The sequence below is a fragment of the Myotis yumanensis genome, unplaced genomic scaffold, assembly GCF_028538775.1.
Source record: "Myotis yumanensis isolate MYYU_CA2020_CCGP unplaced genomic scaffold, mMyoYum1.0.hap1 SCAF_3, whole genome shotgun sequence".
In the NCBI taxonomy this organism is placed as follows: Eukaryota; Metazoa; Chordata; class Mammalia; order Chiroptera; family Vespertilionidae; genus Myotis; species Myotis yumanensis.
Window position 1 is genome coordinate 24,446,042 of NW_027223754.1, and position 21,020 is coordinate 24,467,061.

General features: G+C 35.8%; 1 protein-coding gene across 1 annotated transcript; it reads left to right on the plus strand.

The window, feature by feature from the left end:
* The first annotated feature begins 4,418 nt into the window (after positions 1-4,418).
* On the plus strand, positions 4,419-20,526 carry IDO1 (indoleamine 2,3-dioxygenase 1). Its single transcript, XM_070407394.1, has 10 exons — positions 4,419-4,534; positions 8,636-8,731; positions 8,845-8,961; positions 11,915-12,033; positions 13,664-13,678; positions 15,743-15,842; positions 16,384-16,501; positions 18,288-18,339; positions 18,792-18,940; positions 19,946-20,526. Exons 1-10 carry the CDS (start codon positions 4,439-4,441, stop codon positions 20,296-20,298), a joined length of 1,215 nt encoding a protein of 404 aa, XP_070263495.1. The 5' UTR covers positions 4,419-4,438; the 3' UTR covers positions 20,299-20,526.
* The last annotated feature ends 494 nt before the right edge of the window (positions 20,527-21,020 follow it).

Genomic DNA, 21,020 nt, shown 5'->3' on the forward strand with positions numbered 1-21,020 from the left:
TTTGTGTGTATCTGTCCAGTTTTTCCAACATCATTAATTGAATAGACTATTTTAGCCCATTGCATGTGTTTTTATGCACTGTTGGTGAAAATGCACATTGGTGCAGCCCCTGTGGAAAGCAGTATAGAATGAACATCAAAAGATTGAAATTGAAAATGCCTTATGTTCCAGAAATTCTACTTTTGGGAATTTACCCAAAGAAATTTGAAAGAATATATTCATCCTTATGCTCATTGCAGTATTTTTTTTTTTTTTACAATAGCCAAGATTTGCAAGAAACCCAAGCAATGGATAGATGAGTGAATAAAACAACTATGGTATATTTACATATAGAATACTACTCAGCTATAAGAAGGAAGAAAGGTTTTCACTTTGTGACAGCATGGACTGACTGGATTACATTACCATATGCTAAGTGAAATAAGCCAGTCTGAGAAAGACAAGCACCATATGATTTGACTCATGTGGAATTTAATCCACAAACTGAACTAAGAAGCAAAATAGAGACAGACTCATAGATAGAGAGCAGGCAGACATCTTGCAGGGGTAGGGAGTGGGTGGATGGAGGGATTAATCAAAAAAGAAAAAAAAAGAGAGAGAGAGCTCTTGGACAACAGTGAGATGATTGCAGGGAGCAGGGTGGATGGAGAAAAGAATATATGAGTATAGAGGGGATAAATTGTGATGGAAAAATAAAATAAAATAAAGGAAAAAAAGAAGGTATCAAACCATACACTACAAGAAATCATCATATGACAAAGGAAGACCACACAAGAGAAAAAAAAAAAGGAACCACATAAGAGCCAGAAAGCAATCGACAAGATTCACCAGTGAAGTTTAGTTCTGGAATTTTGTTTGCTGAAAGGTTTTTAATTGTGGATTCACTCTCCTTACTAGTAATCAGTCTGTTTAGATTTTCTGTTTCTTCATGGTTCAGTCTTGGTAGTTGCATATTTCTAGCATTTTATCCATTTCTTCTAGGTTGTCAAATTCATTGGCGTATACACTTATTCATGGTAGTCTCTTATGATTCTTTGTGGGTTGTTGTTGTTTTTGTTTGTGTGTGTGTGTGTGGTATCAGATATAACATATCCTTTTTATTTCTGATTTTATTTATTTTGAGTTCTCTTTTTAAAGATTTTAAAATTGATTTTTAAAGAGAAAGGAAGAAAGAGGAGAGAGAAACATCAATCTGCTGCTGTCTGCTTGCCTCCTACCAGGGATTGAGCTCACAGTGCAGGCATGTGCCCTGACCAGGAATTAAACTGAGCCACACCAGCCAGAGCCTTTCTGAATTGTTGTTGTTGTTTGTTGTTGTTGTTTGTTGTTGTTGTTGTTGTTGTTCTTCTTCTTCTTCTTCTTCTTCTCCTTTTTCTTCTTCTTCTTCTTTTTCTTCTTCCTCCCCCTCCTCCTCCTCCTCTTCCTCTTCCTCCTCATTCTTTAGTGAAGCTAGATAAATATTTGTCAATTTTATTTATTTTTTCAGAGAACAAGCTCTAACTTTCATTGATTTTTCTATTGTCTTTCTATTCCCTATTTCATTTATCTCTGTTCTGATTTTTCTTATTTCTTTCCTTCTACTACTTTTAGGTTTCATTTGTTCTTTTTCTAGTTTTTAGAGGTGTTTAGTTTTTTTTTTCCTCTGAGATTTTTCTTGTTTCTTTATGTAGGCATTTATCACTATAATCTTTCTTCTGATAACTGTTTTGCTGCATCTCATCAATTTTGGTATCTTATATATTTTTTTTTGTCTAATCATAGTTTTTAATTTCTCTCTTGATTATTTCTTTATCCCATTGATTTTTAAATATTGTATTTTTGTTTTCTAATATACATTGTAAATTTGTATCTAATTCACATTTTTAGTTTCTCTACTGAGAAGGTATATCTTTCACTAAGTTAATGAATGCTCACATTTACCTCATGGAAGATGGTTATAATATGTATCCTATCAGGATTGACATCTGTTGGTTTTCTTTTCAACTAACTTTTGGTCAGATTTCCCTTGCTTTTTAATGTTATGCAATTTTTGATTATAATACTGTGATGTGAGGTTCTAGATTTTATTAAAATCCTCTGGAGAATGCTGATTTCTTTGTTTTAGCATGCAATTTTGCTGGTTAGGTTCTGACCACAAGTTCTGCCTCATCTACCATATAACATAGTTTCAAAGTCAGCTCAAAGCCTTTTCTAGGCTACTTCTGTCTTCTGGGTACATGTAACACTCAAGGGTTAGTCTGGGATTTGGGCAGGCATTTACATTGTAGTTCAGTTCTTGAAGTTTACTATACTTCTTTGGATCTCTTCTGAGGGTGCTCATCTCAGTGTAGAGTCCAGAACTTATGCAGTTCATAGAAGAAGTAGGGAATGTCAATTTTTATTTCTCTTTTCTTTCTGATTTCTTTCCCAATCTTGGATGCTTCACACATTTTTTTTTCCAGTTTCACTGTTTGTAAAGATAGTGTTAACTCAGAGTTTTAACTTACTGTAGTGTCATGCAACCCTGCATGGTTGAATCTGATTTTTTTTAAATCTTTAAATTCTTTATTAGTTAAGGAATTACAAATGTGTCCTCATCCCCGCCCCATTAACCCCCATTAAGATGAATAAAGAATGAGGATCAGTTGAGAATGTATTTCAGAAATAAAAGATCTTGAAGTTTGAAGATGTTAAAAACTTGGAGATAAAAAGTAGAATAATGAAGTATTATTTTCCTGCAGGCAAATGTAGAATAGATTTAGTTAAGTAGTTGTATAAGTAGAGTTAAGAAAATCTTTTCAAGACATGTTTCTTTTATTTATTTCCCTTTATTGATTAAGATATTACAAATGTGTCCTTACCCCCCAATGTCCCCTCATCCCCCCAATCCTGCCCTCACGCTCACCCCCTGTTGTCCACATCCATCGCGTATGCTTATATGCATGGATACAAGTCCTTTACATGTTTCTTTTAAATAAATAAATCCTCAGAGATTTTTATCCAGGAAGAATTATCAAAAAGTTCATTACATGCCTTTGTTTAGACTCACCCATAAAAAGATTCAGATACAAAGAATGAACATCATAGAAATAACCACTTATTTTCAAATTCTCAAAATTTTCTTGATATTTTTGGCTTTTCTATCAATATAATAGGTCAACATTTTATTATTTATTTATTTATCCATTCATTTATTATTTACTTATTTTCTCTTGGAACTGGTTTCAGTAATAGCAGCCCCATGAATGATTCATTTTAAATATATGAGCTCTTGTGCTCTCATTCTTGTATAACTTCTGTTTTGGTTTCCCTTACCCTTATTAGAAAAAGACCATTTTCCTGTAAATCTTCATCCTTAAATGCCTTAAATAGGGAAGAACAGTGTGAGAACCACTCCTAGAACATAGTCATAAAGTCATGGGCTATTAAAATTTATTCCTAGAACAGATAAGCTGGTTGTCAAAACTGCATTGTCTCTTAATGTACTGAACACTAACTCCTCTTTTGCTTTTGATTATCATATGGAATGATATGGCTACTGCTTTTGATTCTGCTTTTTTAGCAAGATTGAAACACTGACTGTAAGTGTACATAGATCTGCAGATACCCTGAAAACCTTCATCAAATATAGCCTTAATTTACATTTTGAAAAAACAAACACACATTTTCCAGGCAGTTTAGCCCTCCTTTGAACATTTAACGTAAACTATTCAAACGTAAAGACTGTTGCCTCATCAGTCCGTAGAAGTCTGATATAGTAGAGATGGAGGAAAACCTGCCTTAAAATGACTTATTAGGAATATGGAGAAGAAAAAACTTCATCATCATTGTGAACACCGATCAAAGACTGGGTAAGAAAAATGGAAAGGTGAAGAGCTACTATCTTTTCAAATTTTTCATATGCTACCATTTTTTTCCTGCTTCAGAGTCATTAATAGTTCAGTATATTTCATGGCTGCTGAAAAAAGACACTAATATGTTCAAAGAACCCTGATAGGCTAAAATAAAGCCAATGACAATAATAACTAAATGATAATTTAGGACTTTAGACTTGGTCATATTTACCATTTTAATTCAGAGATTTAAATGATTCCATAAAATAAAAAAAATGTTTTCTGGTCCCCAATTTTCATGACTTCTTTTAAAATTTCAATTAGGTGCATTCTGACTTCCTCTATGGCAGTAAACAGATGATATTCCCAGTGATAAAGGTTTGTTATGAAATATAAATGTTTAGTTTCTTTATATTGTGAACAGTGAAGCTTTTGTGATCTTATTGTTTATCAAGTTGCAAATAAAGAAAATGGAAAATGAAACTATTCCTCCAAAAGTGGAAGTAACTTCTTACTGCCTATGTGGGATGCTGTGGTCATGCATGACCTGTGGCAACCTTTGTAATAAATAGATGCTCTGAGACTTCTCCACAGACTAAGGGAGGCCAGAGAAGCAGACTGCAAGAATGGCACAACAAGCATGTCCTATGGAAAGCTCTTGGGGAAATGTTGAAGAATTCCATATAGATGAAGATGTGGGCTTTGCTCTACCAAATCCACTGGTAAGAGAGGGTACTTAATTATGGCGAAAATATTTTCTTATTATTACTTACCTGGACAAGCTAATTTCTATTTTAAAAATGTGGATTAGTAATTTATACTGAAAAAAATGGGTAAAGCAGAGTTTTAACAAATGGTTCTTACTTGACATTCTTAAAATTTTCAACCTAGAAATTTAGTCTTAGATGTACTACTTATCTTACACAGATACAGAGGGTGATGAGATAAGGACACAGTAGAAGTATTTTGGTTTCATACAATTGGATTTTCTGAGTGCATTTTGAAAAAACACACACAGTAATGACTGATTCATGAGTCAAAGGAATCCCCTTTCTTAGCTGGTATACCTTAAATTCTACAAAGTGTATGTTTACTAGTATACTTTGATTAGGTTTCTGAGATGGAGCATCTAACAAATGTGTTATATTAATATTGTTTATTGTCACTAAGCATAAGAGTCAAAGGAGTCAGAACTACCTTTTTTTAAAAAAATTGTTTTTTCTACAAAGACTCATAGATAAAGAGCAGGCAAATAGCTCCGTATGGGGGTGAGGGGTTTGGGGGGTGAGAAGGTTGAGCCAAAAAGGAAAAAGAGAAAGAGAGAGAGAGAGAGAGAGAGAGAGAGAACTCATCGACACAGACAACAGTATGGTGATTGAGGGGGTAGAGTGGGATGGGTGGAGGAGAAAGAGGGCATAGAGAGGATAAATGGTGAAGGAAAAACTAAAACAAAAATTTTAAAAAGTTTTGTGTACAAAGTGAAATGCGGGTCATGTTTACCTTAACAACTACATTTCCCAAATTTGTATTCCAAAGACTGCTATGAAAACTCTCTTATCATCAATTCAATATTTTTATTGTCAAATATTTATGTAACTTTGTAAAGCCAGTTATAAATATTGACTTTTCCATCTTCACAACTATCCTAAAATGTATGTTGTTATTAACCTGATGAGAAATGGAAGCTGTGCATAATTTAAGTAATTATCGAAACTCACAAAGCTAGCAATGGCAGGGATAGGATGTGAGCCTAATCTATCTGGCTCCAGAGTCCATGATCTGAAAACCATCATACTCTGCTGACTCTCTTAAGAGATAACTAAGCATGCTTCCCTTCCTCACCTCCACTCTTGGATTTAACAAGACAGTGAGATTCTAGGAGAGTATTTCTAAGAACCAGTTACATGTTGCTACAATAATGTATGTCAATATGTCCCTGTTTGTGGTGCAAATAGAGTCCATGCTCTAGAAAACACCTTTAAATGCAACAAACACATTTTTAGTCAGAGCTTCTAATCTAACGGTACTTGGAAAAAAAATCCCAATAATTTCTTGTGTAATACAGGCAAACCAAGAGCAAATTCTTTCTCCCAATCCATTCTTTTTTCTTCAGATTATTAAGTTGATTTAAGAATACGATGTATGGCTTTTAATTTTATTGCTAAAAACATCTAGCTTACTTTATATTTACAAATCAATACTAGTCAGACTTGCTCCCTCCCTATACAAGCACACACAATTACCAGATTGGCTTATTTCAAGGATGTACTTATCAATGGTACAGTTAAAAAAAATCTTTTTTCAGAATCTAAAAAACCTCATATTTAGTCTCCCTCACCACCCCCCACCACCTCCAAAAAAGTCAGTTCTCTTAAAAAATAAAACAATCACACTAATTATGGAAACCTCTACAACTGATTCCAAGGGTTAAAGCAAAACCCCAAACAAAAAAACAATGCTACCACTTGAGATGCTTAGGAAGTTAGATTCAATGATTTGAAACATACACCTCAAAATTAAGGGTTTCTTTATGTTCTTTAATGAAGATATTTTCTGCAAATAATAAGCTCAAAAACTTCATCCCATCTCTTATAATCAATAAGCTTCCTATTTCAAAGGAAAATAATGTCTACTAATTCCATATGGATACAAAATACATTCTCTAGTCTAGCATAATTGAATGGTCCTCTTATTACATTTCATTTATTTGTATCATACCATATAGGTATCCTATGAACCAGAAGTATATTATGATTGAATTTTACATTTGTTGAAATTTCTATGAAATATTATACTAATCATGATATGTAACAAAAAATGAATTTCTGTACTCTGGGGAAAAATAACAACCAATAATTTGGTGTGCTGTGCAATGAAACACACAGCAAAAATATATATGAATAATAAAAGCACAAGAGCACAGCATTTGTGTGGTTAGGGAGAATAATTCAGAGTAAACAAGAGAGGTGACTTGATAGCAAATATACTGCCTAGATCTTTCTTTTCTAAAAATCTGTTCTAACAGGGTAAGACTCACCCTGAAATTGTTTGCAGCCCCTGAAAATGTTTGAATTTTATAGTATATTAGAAGCCCAGTACACGAAATTTGTGCACGTGTGGGGCAGGGGTCCCTCAGACTGGCCTGTGCCCTCTCACAGTCCGAGAGCCCCGTGAGTGATCGCCCCATAGAGGGAGGCACCGCCCACTCGCTGCAGTGCCGCTGACCAGGTAGCCTGGGCCTCCTTCTTTGGGGCGAATGTGGAGCCCCCCGATTGATTGCCCTGCCAGCCAGTGGCCTGGGCCTCCCTCTGTGGGACTTGTGGGACCTAGGCAGGCCTGGCACAAGTGGGTGTCATAGTGTGGTCGTCCAGATGGTCGTTCTGCTGTTTGGCCATTCAGTTGATTTGCATATTATGCTTTATTATTATAGATTTGTCTTCTTGTTTTATATCTCATTTATAATATTAACTTTGTTTTGCAGCTCAAAATTTCATCCATGTTTGTTTGACTTAATTTGTTGATTTGTACTCCATCCCCAGAGGTTAGCATTGGTTACACCAAGTGCATGTCTGGAAGTAGCTTTGAAGAAGAGATAGGATCAAGGCATATGGGGAGTTAGTTGTCTGAGGATCTGAAACTCGTTTTAGAGTGTTTCCTAGGTCTTTTGTTTTTATGTTTCCCTTAAAATGAGATTATAAATATAAGATTCAAGGAGACACTTCCATTTGGGTTTTATTTGAACTTATTGGGCGAAAAATAAGCCTACATGAACCAAAGCAGGATATATATGCCATTTCCTATGTGTCCAGTACTGTGAAAAGTCCTGTAGGAAATATAGAATTAGCAGCATGGTAAGACCCTTTCCATCAGGTAGTAAGATGTAAAAAGTGCATGGGCTGTTGAAAGATAGAAACAAACTTTAATCATAATAAGCTATATATACCAAACAAGTTAGTAAACTGCCATGCTTTCCATATTTATGACATTGAGACAACAATGTTTTGGGTCACTACAATAATTAAATAAGAAATTACTGAGTGAAGTGCCTAGTCTACTACTGATCTGATACAATAAAGATCTAATATGCAAATGGGCATCATACCCTCCGACCCTCGTGCCCTTGCACCCTCACACCCCCACCCTGGCGCCAGGCCAGTGCACCTGAGACTGCACGCCCTGCCCTTCGGGGCTTGACAGGGGTGGGGCCGGCTGGGTCTGGGTCTTGTGTGATTTCGAGGCACATGTGGGTGGGCGGGGACTTGACTCTGGATCCCGCAGCATGCCCCAGACTCTGACAGGAGGGAGATTTTCATATAAATTTTACTAATTTTCTTTCATCTCTAACATTTCTATTATAGAGAAAGGGAAAAAAGCAATATTAAAATATTTTGTCTAATTAATTCCCCTTTAATGTGCACGAATTCCATGCACCGGGCCACTGTATTGAATAAATCTCATTTTTCCCCTATTTAAAAAACCTTAAAATCTAGCTGAGTAGAAAAAAATCAGTTATTAAAACATTACTTAAAATGGGAAAAGGTATGTAATACATAGGGTTCATAATTGGGAATATGAGTGTAAACTGCAGTAGTCAGGAAGATTTTAGAGGAAGTTTGGAGGTGACCTTTGAAAAAGAGGCAAATGAGAGTGCTTGAGAGAAGAGGAGGAATGCAGAGAAGGTGTTGATAAAGCTAAATAGGCAAGTGTGTGTTGGGGCTTCATTGAAAGGAATTGATTTAGAGTCAATACAGACTATCAATGGAAGCAAAGACTATTTTACAATAATTTCCACTGGTGAAAAAATGTCGTATTTTTTTTTAAAGGAGGAACTACCTTACCCTTATGATGCCTGGATTTCCATTGCTAAAAATCTTCCTGACCTGATTAAGAACGATGAACTACGTGCAAAAGTTGAGAAGGTTTGAGTAACTATTACATTGGTCATCTTTCTTATAACTTAATATTTTATTTGTTTTTGGAGACATAGTATTTATCCATATTGATTTGAGTCAACTTCTTCATTTATTTTCAGTTACCAATGCTCAGCATCGATGATCTCCAAGGACACAGGTTGCAGCGCCTCGCACATCTGGCCCTGGGGTATATTACCATGGCATATGTGTGGGGCCAAGGTGATGATGTCCGTAAGGTGTGGAGATTTTATATTTCTTTTGCTCCATGAAAAATTTACATCCAATTTACATTTTTTCATGATGTAAAAAACATTCAAAAACTATTATAGCTGCATTTTGTGAAGCTTGGAAAATAGAAAAAGAGGTAAAAAAATTATTCACTGACTTTGTAATTTCAACTGTGATCATTATTGAATTTTTAGTGTTTTACTAATTATAAAACAGTTGTTCCATTCTGTGCAAATAAGCATATTTCTGCTTCTTTCTCTTAATTTATATTGTAAGCATTTTTTTAAAGTTACTATACTATTGTACTAGTCATCATTTGAAATCACTTTATAATTTTTCATTAAGTTTATGAACTTTATTTATTCAAACTGGTATTGAAAAATACTTTCCTTGTTTTTAGTGTTTTACCATTGCAATGCAATTCTATAGTTATTACATTACTTTTGGGAGATATAAAAATTATATAGCTATTCTTAGTTAATGCTAAAATGCTATCTTGCATCTGTCAGCATGGGAGAGAATATTATATATTAGATTCATTCTACTCTCATCAACTTTGAATTTAAAATAATATCAGCTTGTATTTTATCTGGCAGCCCTAATTACATGAAAGCAATACAGGCTGTAATAATTAACTTTAAATCACAGAAAAAAAAGGGATAAAACAGATTCCAAAAGCACCTTCTTCCATTTAAAGTTTTTCCTTTTTTAACACATTTCTTATTTTTGCTTTTTCTTTCCATGATTTGTTAAAGTATAAAACAATTCATGTACAGTCCACCTAAGCGATGAGACCTCCCCTCACACCTACAAAAGAGGAAAAGTTGCTCTGCATAACCACGGGATACCTTTTACTTCCTGATAATTATGAAACTGCCCTGTCTAGTTTTGTGATGACACAAAAAGTTTAAGATCAGCTCCAGTCCTGCAACCTAGCTTAACATTTAGCTGAGTGCACGGTCTCACTGGACTTGCTAGAATCTGAGTCTAGCTAAATACGTAAGCATTATATATATAAGAAATCTATAATGCAGCATCAATAATACAGCACAATATATTCTAGGTACAGATGTATGAGAGTCCAGGGGAGTTAAACAAATATTTGATATTATCATGAAATGCTTCAAGAAAGTGGAATTTGAATTAGTTCTGGAAAGATTGGGTAAAGCTTATCCAAAGAGAAGGGGAGCAGAAAAGAAAGCGAGACTAGAAAAAAAATGTGTAGACCAAACTGTACATAGAAGAATCAAAAGAAAATAAATTTACTAGGTTGGAGATCAGAATTATAACATAAAACATAGAAATGTATTTTATAATGTATCCAGTTTTGTGTGCCATATTATGTTGAAAGAGATATTAGGAGCTGGCAATAAAAAAATACATAAAAAGATTTTAAAAATTTAAGTAAAGAAATTGTAGGAAGGATAAAGTAAATGCACAAAAAATAAGCTACATCAATATAAAGCCCATTTTTTGCTGGAGAATTGGCAAGAAATTATCAATTGAGTTTCTTGACAGTTATCTGAATGTCTATCATAGATTAGGATGTGTTTGAACGTTTCCTTTCTTTTTCTTAAGTCATTTCAAATTACTTATTTGATTAAACATTTCCCCCTCTGTTCCCTTTTGATCTTTTCTCTAATTCAAAGAGGGACATGACTTATTTCCTTTTGAAATATGTGAACAGCACTTGCCAAACAGAATGTTTCAATTCTCAGTGACACAAGGTCTGCAAAGGGAAGCATACATCCAACTGTTCTTTTAATAGTCAATGATTGGATTCTAACATTTTTGTTATTTTGGTTAAATCGTCATTTCCAGATGTGTTAAGCTAATTGATGCCACTTGAATTACAGCTCCCATGGTTTTTACAGAACTGTGGAGTGGGCTTCATAGTCCTACCATCTCTACTTCTGAAGTCCCACCGCCCACTGTGCCAGATCGGCCACATATCCCTGTCCTTTGCCTGTTAGATATGCATATTCCAGCCATCGGCTGCTGATGATAGCATGACTGTAATTATTACATGGGGCCATCTCATTATCAACCAAATACAGTGGATAAGAAATCAGGCAGGTGAAAGGTAAAATATCAGCTTATTAACTAATAGTTGGAGAATGTGGCTTGAGTATGTTGCAACCACGGACCTGCTGAGTGTACTTACCCATCAGGATCACCCCCATGGAGATAGGAGCCTTTTACTGTGTGGCCCAAAACAAGCAGAATTCTGCAAGTAACAGGTTCCAGAAAAGAAGAATTGAGGGGAAAAGGAGGCTGAGCTGTAGTTTCACTCCCAAACCCAGCACTTACATAAGCTTCTGAGGAAGGGTGCGTGAAAGAGCTGAGAAAAGCCAACAAAATCACTCCAGCTGACATATTTTGCATGGAAACACTAAACAGGTGTAATTCCTCCACCCAACACAGGTAAGCATTCAAGGCCAAGCATTAATGCCACTCTATGGGGAGTTTTTCTAAGAAATCACCCTGTAGAGGGTTTCTGTCCGCCCTGTGCTCCAAGAGCAGCCATCTTCTTACACTTTTAGTATGTATCACACCCAAATGCCTTCATTACAAATGACTTTGAACTTCTTTGAGACAATTAATTATCTTTATGTTATGGGTGTATAAAGAGTATCTTGCATAGAGTAGTTGCCAAACTGATATTCATGGGATGGATAAACGAATAACTCACAGGGTCATTAGACAGTCAAGGATACAGCATTGTTCTCCTTGCTCTCTACCTCTGTTTTTCTCTATGATTAGATTATGACCACATCAGTGCAAATCAAAAACCCAAACTTTTGACAATTAACCAGGACTACGTTATAAAACGAAGAAGAGAAATTACATTTGTTTGTTTTCAAAGTGCCATTCCATATAATAGCTCATATTTGGCACTCAGGAAGCAGAAGAAAAGGTAAGGCACTTTAAAGTCTACACTAAACATTATGTTTTACTTAGGTCCTGCCACGCAATATTGCTGTCCCTTACTGCAGCCTCTCTGAGAAGCTGGGATTGCCTCCCATTCTAGTTTATGCAGACTGTGTCTTGGCAAACTGGAAGAAAAAGGATCCCAGTGGGTATGTAAACAGTTATTATATTAAAAGCGAAAGGAGCACATGCTATTTAGATCAAAAGGGGGTTAGTCATTGGTTTAATTTTTGGCAATACAGCTTTCTTTTATGTTTGGGGGTAAGGTTGTTTTGAAGTATCTATAACCACAAATATACTGCACCTATATGAGAGAGAGGCGTACAATTAACATACAATGAAATGCACAAATCCCAAATGTTCAGTTTCATCAGCCTATTATAATCACTTGTGTAACCCTAAAAAAGATACAGAATATTTCTATCACCTCAGGAAATTCCTTCGTGGCTCTTTCCTTTCAATTCCCTTCTCTAACCCCAGGTAAATATATTCTGATTTGTCATATCAGAAGTTAGTTTTTATTGCATTCTATAGTGATGAGATCATAGAATATGCAGTCTTTGTGTCTAGATTCTCTTGATTAACATGTTTCTGAGATTCTACAAATTTAATTTTTAACCATCAAGTTGAGTTTAAGAGTCAACATCTTCAGCAGTCAATGTCTGGGTTTCTTAGAGCAGCCTGCTCAGAATTTAGTGTCGGGATCTGTTACAATAAAGGGATAATGGCTCTGTGTGTATATCTACAAAACAATATTTTACACATGGGAATGGTCCAAAATGAAAGAACTTGATTTAGGAAAGATTTTATTAGTTAAAACTAGTTTGACTATTTATGTGTATTACATATTTAATTTTAATCCTATACAATAAAGAGCTGATATGCTAATGGTTGTGACACCCTCATGCCATAACGGCTGTTCAGCAGGAGGCTGGTGCACGGTGGGGCGGAGGCTCAGCGTTGCTCCGGAGACGGGCAGAAGCAGGGAGGTGCCCAGAGGAGGCAGGACCATCCCGTGTCAGGGAGGGAGGGGGTGAGAGCCCATAGTAACCCCCTCACCAGTCCTTTGTCACCCACCGCTTGCACTCAGAGCGCACCGCTGTCCACCTGCCAGGGGAAGGAGCGCAGCATGCCCACTGCCAGGAAGCAACACTCAAAACTCTACAGCAGGCGCGAGGCTTCCATGCTCTCCTCTGGTGCCATGATGGGGCAGTGGGCAGGTGGCGGGGGCGGGGAGGCGTGCGCTGGTGGGCAGGGCCTCGCAATTTCATGTGCTTGGCCTCTAGGTTTTTGTTTTTTGTGTTTTTTTTTTTTTAATATATTTTATTGACTTTTTACAGAGAGGAAGGGAGAGGGATAGAGAGTTAGAAACACCGATGAGAGAGAAACATTGATCAGTTGCCTCCTGCACACACCCTACTGGGAATGGGCCCGCAACCAAGGTACATGCCCTTGACCAGAATCGAACCTGGGACCTTTCAGTCCGCAGGCCGACGCTCTATCCACTGAGCCAAACCAATTAGGGCTAGTTTTTTTATAAAATCCTAACTTAAGTGTTTTTAATGACTACTTGAAAAATATAAAAATCAGATTTTTTATCTGACTATGTCTTACCTTTAGTAGTACAATTAAATCTAATAACATTGTTTTATAATAGACATTAAATTTAATAATAATAGTATTAAGTCTAATAACTATAACTTGAAACCATTTGATTTTTAAATTGTTTTTTTTTTCTCTCTTCCAATTGGTTCCTTGCTTTATTGCTGCTTTCATAAGGCCCATGACTTATGAGTAAGTATTTGGTTCTTATTTTAGTGTAAGAATTATTTGTTATTTAAAGTGAATATAGGTTTATCAATATATTCCAAATGTATTTTTTAAAGGTCAATTTAATTCAGGCAAAAAGTAGTTCAAGTAATTGTTTAAAGAGCAAATAATCCCAGTCCTGAATTGTATCTATGACTGTGGTGTGACTGGCTGTTTGATATTATAGCTATAGATATATATGAAAGTAATACTTGCATATATATAAATGTAATTAATAGGTCTAAATACAAAATGCATATATCTGTATACCTATCACTTAATGAACTCAGTGGCCAGAAACATTAAGCTGTTCTTTTTGACCAAATTCTTGCTTTATTTTTATCTATATATTAAGCAAAGGCTAATAGCTAGGGAAATAAGGTAAATGTCATAGGTATAAGCATGCCCTGATGAATGGGGAGGAAAGGAGACATGTGAAAATTATGTAAATTGATGCATAATGAAGGGAAGAGGTAAGAAGATGAAGTACTGGAAGCTTCAACCAAATAAGAGCGATAAAGGAGGAATCCCTATATTTAGTTATTTAAGCGGAGCCCTCAAAAATAAGTAAGAATTAGCTAAAAGGAAAAAAAATTAATGAGAGTGTTCATAGTGGAGGATAAAAACAAGAGTGAGGATAAAGTAAGTGTATTCCTATATAATAAAAACCTATATGCTAAGTGTCCAGTCATCTGGTCATCTGTTCAACCAATCAAAGCATAATATGCTAATGATATGCTAAGTGTTCTGTTGCTCACTATAATGTGCACTGACCACCAGGGGCAGTCAGTCAACCAGTTGACCAGTTGCTATGATGTGGACTGACCACCTGGGGGTAGACTCTCAGACTGGTAGGTTAGCTTGCTGCTGGGGTCAGGCCAATCAGGACTGAGAGAGATGGGCTGGACATGCCCTGGAGCCCTCCTGCATCCCTTCCCTGCCCGATCGTGCACCAGTGGAGTCCCTCGGCCTGGCCTGCACCCTCTCGCAATCCGGGACCCCTCGGAGGATTCAGAGAGCTGTTTTTGGCTCGATCCCACAGGCCAGGCTGAGGGACCCCACTGGTTCATGAATTCGTGCACCTTACCTCTAGTAATTTGTATAATTTGTTAACCAGTATCACCCCAATAAATTCAATAGAAAAGAAAAAAATCTTGGGACATTATTAGAACTGAAGGAAAGCTGGTGTTACTGATAAATGAATGGTGAAAGTAATAGTATGAGAAAGAAATGAAGACATAAATTTTTTTTAAAGATTATGTGGATTTTTGGCTATCATAAGAGATTTAAACAGTATCTTAAAGTAAATGGGAAGCTAGATAATGTTTTTAAGTGAGAGGATATTATCAGTCTTATTTTACAGATGAGAATCCTAATGCAGAAACAGAAAGAATATCAATGTTTAAAGTAACAGCTACAGAGTGGTCTGGCTTCAGAGACCATGAATTTAACCACCATGAAACTCATGGATATACAGATACTGAGACCTGTTTACATCAGTTCAAAACTTCAGTCAGAAAGTAAATAGGGTCTATTCAGTTATTTGAATTTGTCAGTCAATTCCTTTGTAAGGCATATATAAACCACTGAAAAATTGAATCAGATTCACAGATAAAAGTATGGATATGAATATAGTTATTTAAGCACAAAGACTACTTTTTAAAATTAGACTGCACAGATATCTCTGTAAACCCTGAGGGTGTGTATATGTACATATGAGTATATGTATGTATGTGTGTATGCATATATACATGCATGTAAAAAATTAATGCAATAACATAAATGGTCTTGGAATTTCTAGTTCCAAGTTCTAGAATGGCATTTAAAGTCCCAGCTTAATCTTCTGTTAATGATATGATCTTAGACAATGGACTTAACATTAATATTCCTGACTATATATTGGAGATAGTAAAACCTGTAATACTTATCTCACATGATTATTTTGAAAATAAAACAAGACAAGTAAGAATGTTTAAAAACTAGAAAGTAGTCAGCAAATATACCCATATTCTTGCTACATCTTTGACTTTTGGGGCTGATTTTTCTTAGGAACATGGACATTCTGTTTTCATTTCCTGGTGGGGATTCCGGTAAAGGATTCTTTCTGATTTCTCTATTGGTGGAAATAGAAGCTGCTTCTGCAATAAAAGTATGTCAATCATCCTGGAAAATTTGTATCTTAATTCATATAAGCAGTGAAATTACTTAGTAACCACTTTGTTATGTATGCATAAAGTGACTTTATCCTGATTAAACATAATGTTTGATTATTTAATTTGAGGTAAAGGACCATCTGGCAGTAACAAATATTTTATTTATTTTTTGTGCACTGTGTAAAATGTAAAATGTAGGAGCCATATCTTTAAAATCAAGTTTGAAATCTCAATAAAAGGAATATTTTCAATGCAATTTACATGGGAACTATACCATTTGGTGACATAAATCTAATGGCTATGACTATTAGAAATAGAAAGATATAAAACTCTATAAACTTATCTCTAAATAACAAATTTAGAAAGACAAGACCATGCTTAAGGATATATAAGAAAATTAGCCAACCAATTGGAGAGTACTCAGCTCAAGAAAGAAGTGCAAAATCCCAAGTTTAATACAGGGATTAAGATTTAGGAGGATTTTATTCCATGCCACTGTTTAATGTTAGAAAATCTTAAGTGTGTTTTTTTTTTAAGGTAATTCCAACTATATTCAAGGCAGTACAGAATCAGGACCAAGATACTTTGAAAAAGGCACTGAGTGATATAACTTCTTGTCTGAGAAAAACCGTTGAAGTGTTTCACCGAATTCATAGTAAGTATTTTATGCAATGTGATGTTGTCGGCCTCCTACAAATGTTTCTTACTATCTAAGATATAGTGTTGTTGACAAAATGGAAACGAAGACACTCTCACTTAGAGAGTGTGCTTTCATTTTATTGTATCTCACTAAATCTTTATATTTTTCAACTAGTAGCTTTTATTATGTTCATAATATAGAGAAGGGAATTTAAATTCAGAGAGATAAGATAAATGACTTAATATTACATAGGTAGTAAAAACTGTAGCCAGAATTCCAAGCTGCATGTATTTTTAAAATTTTTTTAAAGTTTTTATTGATTTCAGAGAGAAGAAGGGAGAGGGATAGAGAGATAGTAACATCAATAATGAGAAAGAATCATTGATTGGCTGCCTCCTGTATGCCCCCTACTAGTGGTCGAGCCTGCAACCCGGGCATGTGCCCTGATGGGGAATTGAACAGTGACCTCCTGGTTCATTGGTTGACGCTCAACCACTGAGCCACACTGGCTGGGCTAAACTGCATTTATTTAACTCAAAGAACCATCCTTACCTCTCACTAAAAACCTTGGAGAAAGTTGTCAAGGGTTCAGACTGTTTTAAATTCTCAAAGACTTATCTTCTGCTTGATAGGAACTCTATATACAAATTCTGCTTTTTCACAAATTAAGTAAGAAACAACAAAGAAAACCATTGAACTCAAAAGTAATTGCAAAATGACTACAAAACAATAATGACCATAAAAGTATGTAAGCATACTTTGCAGAAGAAAATTTGTGCTACTGGGAGGCCTTAACAAATATGTGACTGTGTCACTGGGATTTGAGTTACTGCTGAGTGGTCCTTGGTAAGAAGACTGACTCTCAAATCGGGGACATTAGCTGCCCTGGCTGGTTTGGCTCAGTGGATATAGAGCAGTGATGGCGAACCTTTTGAGCTCAGCATGTCAGCATTTTGAAAAACCCTAACTTAACTCTGGTGCCTTGTCACATATAGAAATTTTTTTTGATATTTGCAACCATAGTAAAACAAAGATTTATATTTTTGATATTTATTTTATATATTTGAATGCCATTTAACAAAGAAAAATCAACCAAAAAAATGCGTGAACCCACGCATGTCATAGGTTTGCCATCACTGGGATAGAGTGTCAACCTATGAACTGAAGGGTCCCAGGTTCGATTCCAGTCAAGGGCACATGCCTGGATTGCAGGCTTGATCCCCAGTCTGGGATGCCCAGGAAGCAGCCTATCAATGATTCTTTCTCATCACTGATGTTTCTCTCTCCCTCTTCCTGCTTCTCTGAAATCAATAAAAATATATTTTTTTTTAGAAAATCAGAGACATTAGCAAGCTTTGTGTATGTGTATGGGAGGGGGGTGGGTAGGGATGTGGTCCATAGGACTGTTGGAATTTTTGTTTCTGTTTTTCTTTTTGCTGAGATCTGTTTGTTTCTTTATGGAAGTAACTTATCTGTTGTGTTAGTAAGCACATGAAGTAGCCTTAAAGAAATGCTGACTGTTTAATTGATCTGAGGGTGAGTGGTAGGTGGATCCAGGCTTTTGTACACAAGCTGTGTCCTAGCCCTGTGGTAGAACCCCTTCAGGAGGCACAAGAAATGAGTGTGGCTCACCTGGGAGAGGGCAAGTGAGTGAGAGGTTGTCCTCAGGGCCTTTCTCTACAAACACTGACATGCCTTTCCTGCAGCCTCTACTGAAATCTACTGTCAGGTGTTTAAAATATCTTAATTTACCTTTAGAACACTGATGCTACTTAACTAAACACATTCTATCTTTTTACAGAATATGTGGACCCAAACCTGTTTTTCAATGTTCTTCGCATCTACTTGTCTGGGTAAGTAGCTTTATGCTTGAATTTTTTTCTTATATAATCAACACAAAGAATACACAAGTCCCCACTGATGGTTACCACTCTCCATTGTGTTTAGAAAACATTTTTTTAATATCCTAAAATATGTGTTGTAGACAAAGAATAGACTGTTCCCTCTGTTAATACTTGGCTAGGTGTATGCTGGAGTACGGGCAGAAAAGCTAGTCATTTTAAAGAGAGAGGAATGATCTTTGCTAGTGCAAAGGTAGGTTCCATTCATAAAATACTCAGGCCAAATTTGTTCAAAGCCATATTACTTATTATTCTCACACATGCACATGGGTGGAAAGGGAAATATGAAAGAAGAAGATTGAAATCTATCCGGTGTCACCTTCCATTCTCCTCTATTGGAAGATTTCATATCTGAAAATTTGGCAGTTATTCCAAACAATGATTTTCTTTCCTTCCTGATCTAGCTGGAAAGGCAATGCCAAAATACCAGAGGGGCTACTGTATGAAGGCTTCTGGGACACCCCAAAAATGTTCTCTGGGGGTAGCGCAGCCCAAAGCAGCATCTTTCAGTGCTTTGATGTTCTGTTGGGCATCCAGCATAGTTCTGATGAAGGTGAGTAGAAAATGACAAATAATAATCATCTGTTATATTAATAAAATAGTTTTTTAATATCTAAAAAATTACCTTCTCATCAGCATCTAACCTGAGCTTATCTGGTACTCTTAGGAGAATCAGTAAAGTAGAGCTTGTGTTGCCATCATCCCATTTCACAGAGGAAGAAGTAGAAAGTTAAAGAGGATAAGTGACTGGCTCCCTGTTAACCAGCTAGAAAGTACTGAACCCAAAACTCAAACCCAACTTTATCATCCTCTTGATCTTAACATTTAAACATATATTTATAAAGCTTGATGGACTATGATAAAACCTATATGACAGGTTCTGAAATGTACAGTCAGATTCAGAAAGAGAAAGTCACCTGCAAATGAGATAGGACTGTGCGTAGAAATTGGGGAGGTGGAGTCTTCAGTGATAAGAAGAGGATTAACAATGCTCTGATTCAGCCATCCTGCTGCCCCAGCAATCCAGGGGCAATGCAACCAACCCACGTTAGAAGATAAGTCACATTCATTAAACTCCTAAGAGCTTATAAAAAGGACTTCTTTTCTCTTTTCTCCTAATCTTATATTTGATAGGTCTAGGTGAAAATATGCTTTTTTTTTCTTAGTTCATTCACTTATTTAAAATTATCTTTTAAACTTTCTTGGATTTGGTTTCATAATCTGTCAAGTACAAATTTTATATATCATTGATTTCTTCAAAGGATCAAATAGAGTAGGAAAATGAGAAAGGAAGCACAAACAAAAATCAATATTATGAAAGAATGAGTTTACCTCATCAGGCTTTCAAAATTAAGCATATTTTATATAACTGCCATTATTAGTAAGAAGACTAACAGCTTTCTAGCAGGATGGTTATAAACTTATTGTCTTATGCCACACCGTTGGCCTGTCATCTCCCCAACCTCCCCCCGCCCCCGTGTCCTTCCTCTGCCCTTCCTCCTTGGATTGTGGAAAGCTTCAGTTTCTCTACTAACTCACCTTTCGTTTGTTCCTTCAGCATCATCTGCTGAATTCCTCCAGGAAATGCGAACATATATGCCACCAGCTCACCGGAAATTTCTTCGCTCATTAGAGTCAAAACCTTCAGTTCGCGAGTTTGTCCTTTCAGAAGGGGATGATAGCCTACTGGCAATTTATAATGGCTGTGTGGATGCTATGGTCTCCCTGAGAAATTACCATTTGCAAATAGTAGCTAAGTATATTGTGATTCCTGCAAGGCAGTCCAAAAATACTCAACCATCTGAGGAGCCATCAGAATCAGAAAATAAAGGAACGGGGGGCACTGATGTCATGAAATTTCTAAAGTCTGTAAGAGATACAACAAAGGCTGCCCTGTTGAAGGAAATTTAATCTAACCCAAGCAAGGGTACATTTTGTCAAGACAAAGAATGTCTGTATGTATTACTGCTACTCATTATATCAGACCCACAGATCAATTAAAATTCCTCTCACTTCTTAATACTACATTATAAATGATTTCAAAATAGTTTTTCTGATGTCTATGAATTCCTTGCATAAAAATAATAACAAGCAATTATATTAGAAGTGTTATGATCTATATAATTAGAATGCAATAATAAAAAAATATGCATAATAAAATGTCTAAAAGTTGATTTATTCATAACTACAATTAAATATTGCTCCAAATGAGGCCTACTCCGCACTGCTACCCATCAAACAGGGCAGAGATTCTTGTACTTTCCATTTAGTAATATCTCAACTTTTCATAATTACCTGTTTACTCATCTATATTCTCATTACAATATAAGCTTCATGATACCAGGGACTCTCTTGTTTACAAGATCCATGCATCTCTAGTTCTTAATAGATATGTAACAGATATATTAGATGAATACTTAAAAGATTGAGGGAATATGTGAATAAATCAATATATGCTAACAAGAAGACACACTTGGAATTTTTCCTAGGAGGTCAGAGTTACCAGGCACTCACACTCCGGCATGAAGTTATTTAATAATGGAATCTGAGAAAGTTAGGGCTGGAGAGAGACTCAAAAATCATATGAGCCAAACTTGTTTTAAAGATGACAAAGTTGAGGCTCAGAAAAGTGA

Bases quoted from the DNA above. Each gene is read 5' to 3' on its own strand.
- IDO1 (XM_070407394.1), top strand. From the start codon at position 4,439: ATGGCACAACAAGCATGTCCTATGGAAAGCTCTTGGGGAAATGTTGAA. The intron at 15,843-16,383 runs GTATGTCAATCA...TTTTTTTTTAAG, and splicing joins AAGCTGCTTCTGCAATAAAA to GTAATTCCAACTATATTCAA. The intron at 18,941-19,945 runs GTGAGTAGAAAA...TTGTTCCTTCAG, and splicing joins CCAGCATAGTTCTGATGAAG to CATCATCTGCTGAATTCCTC.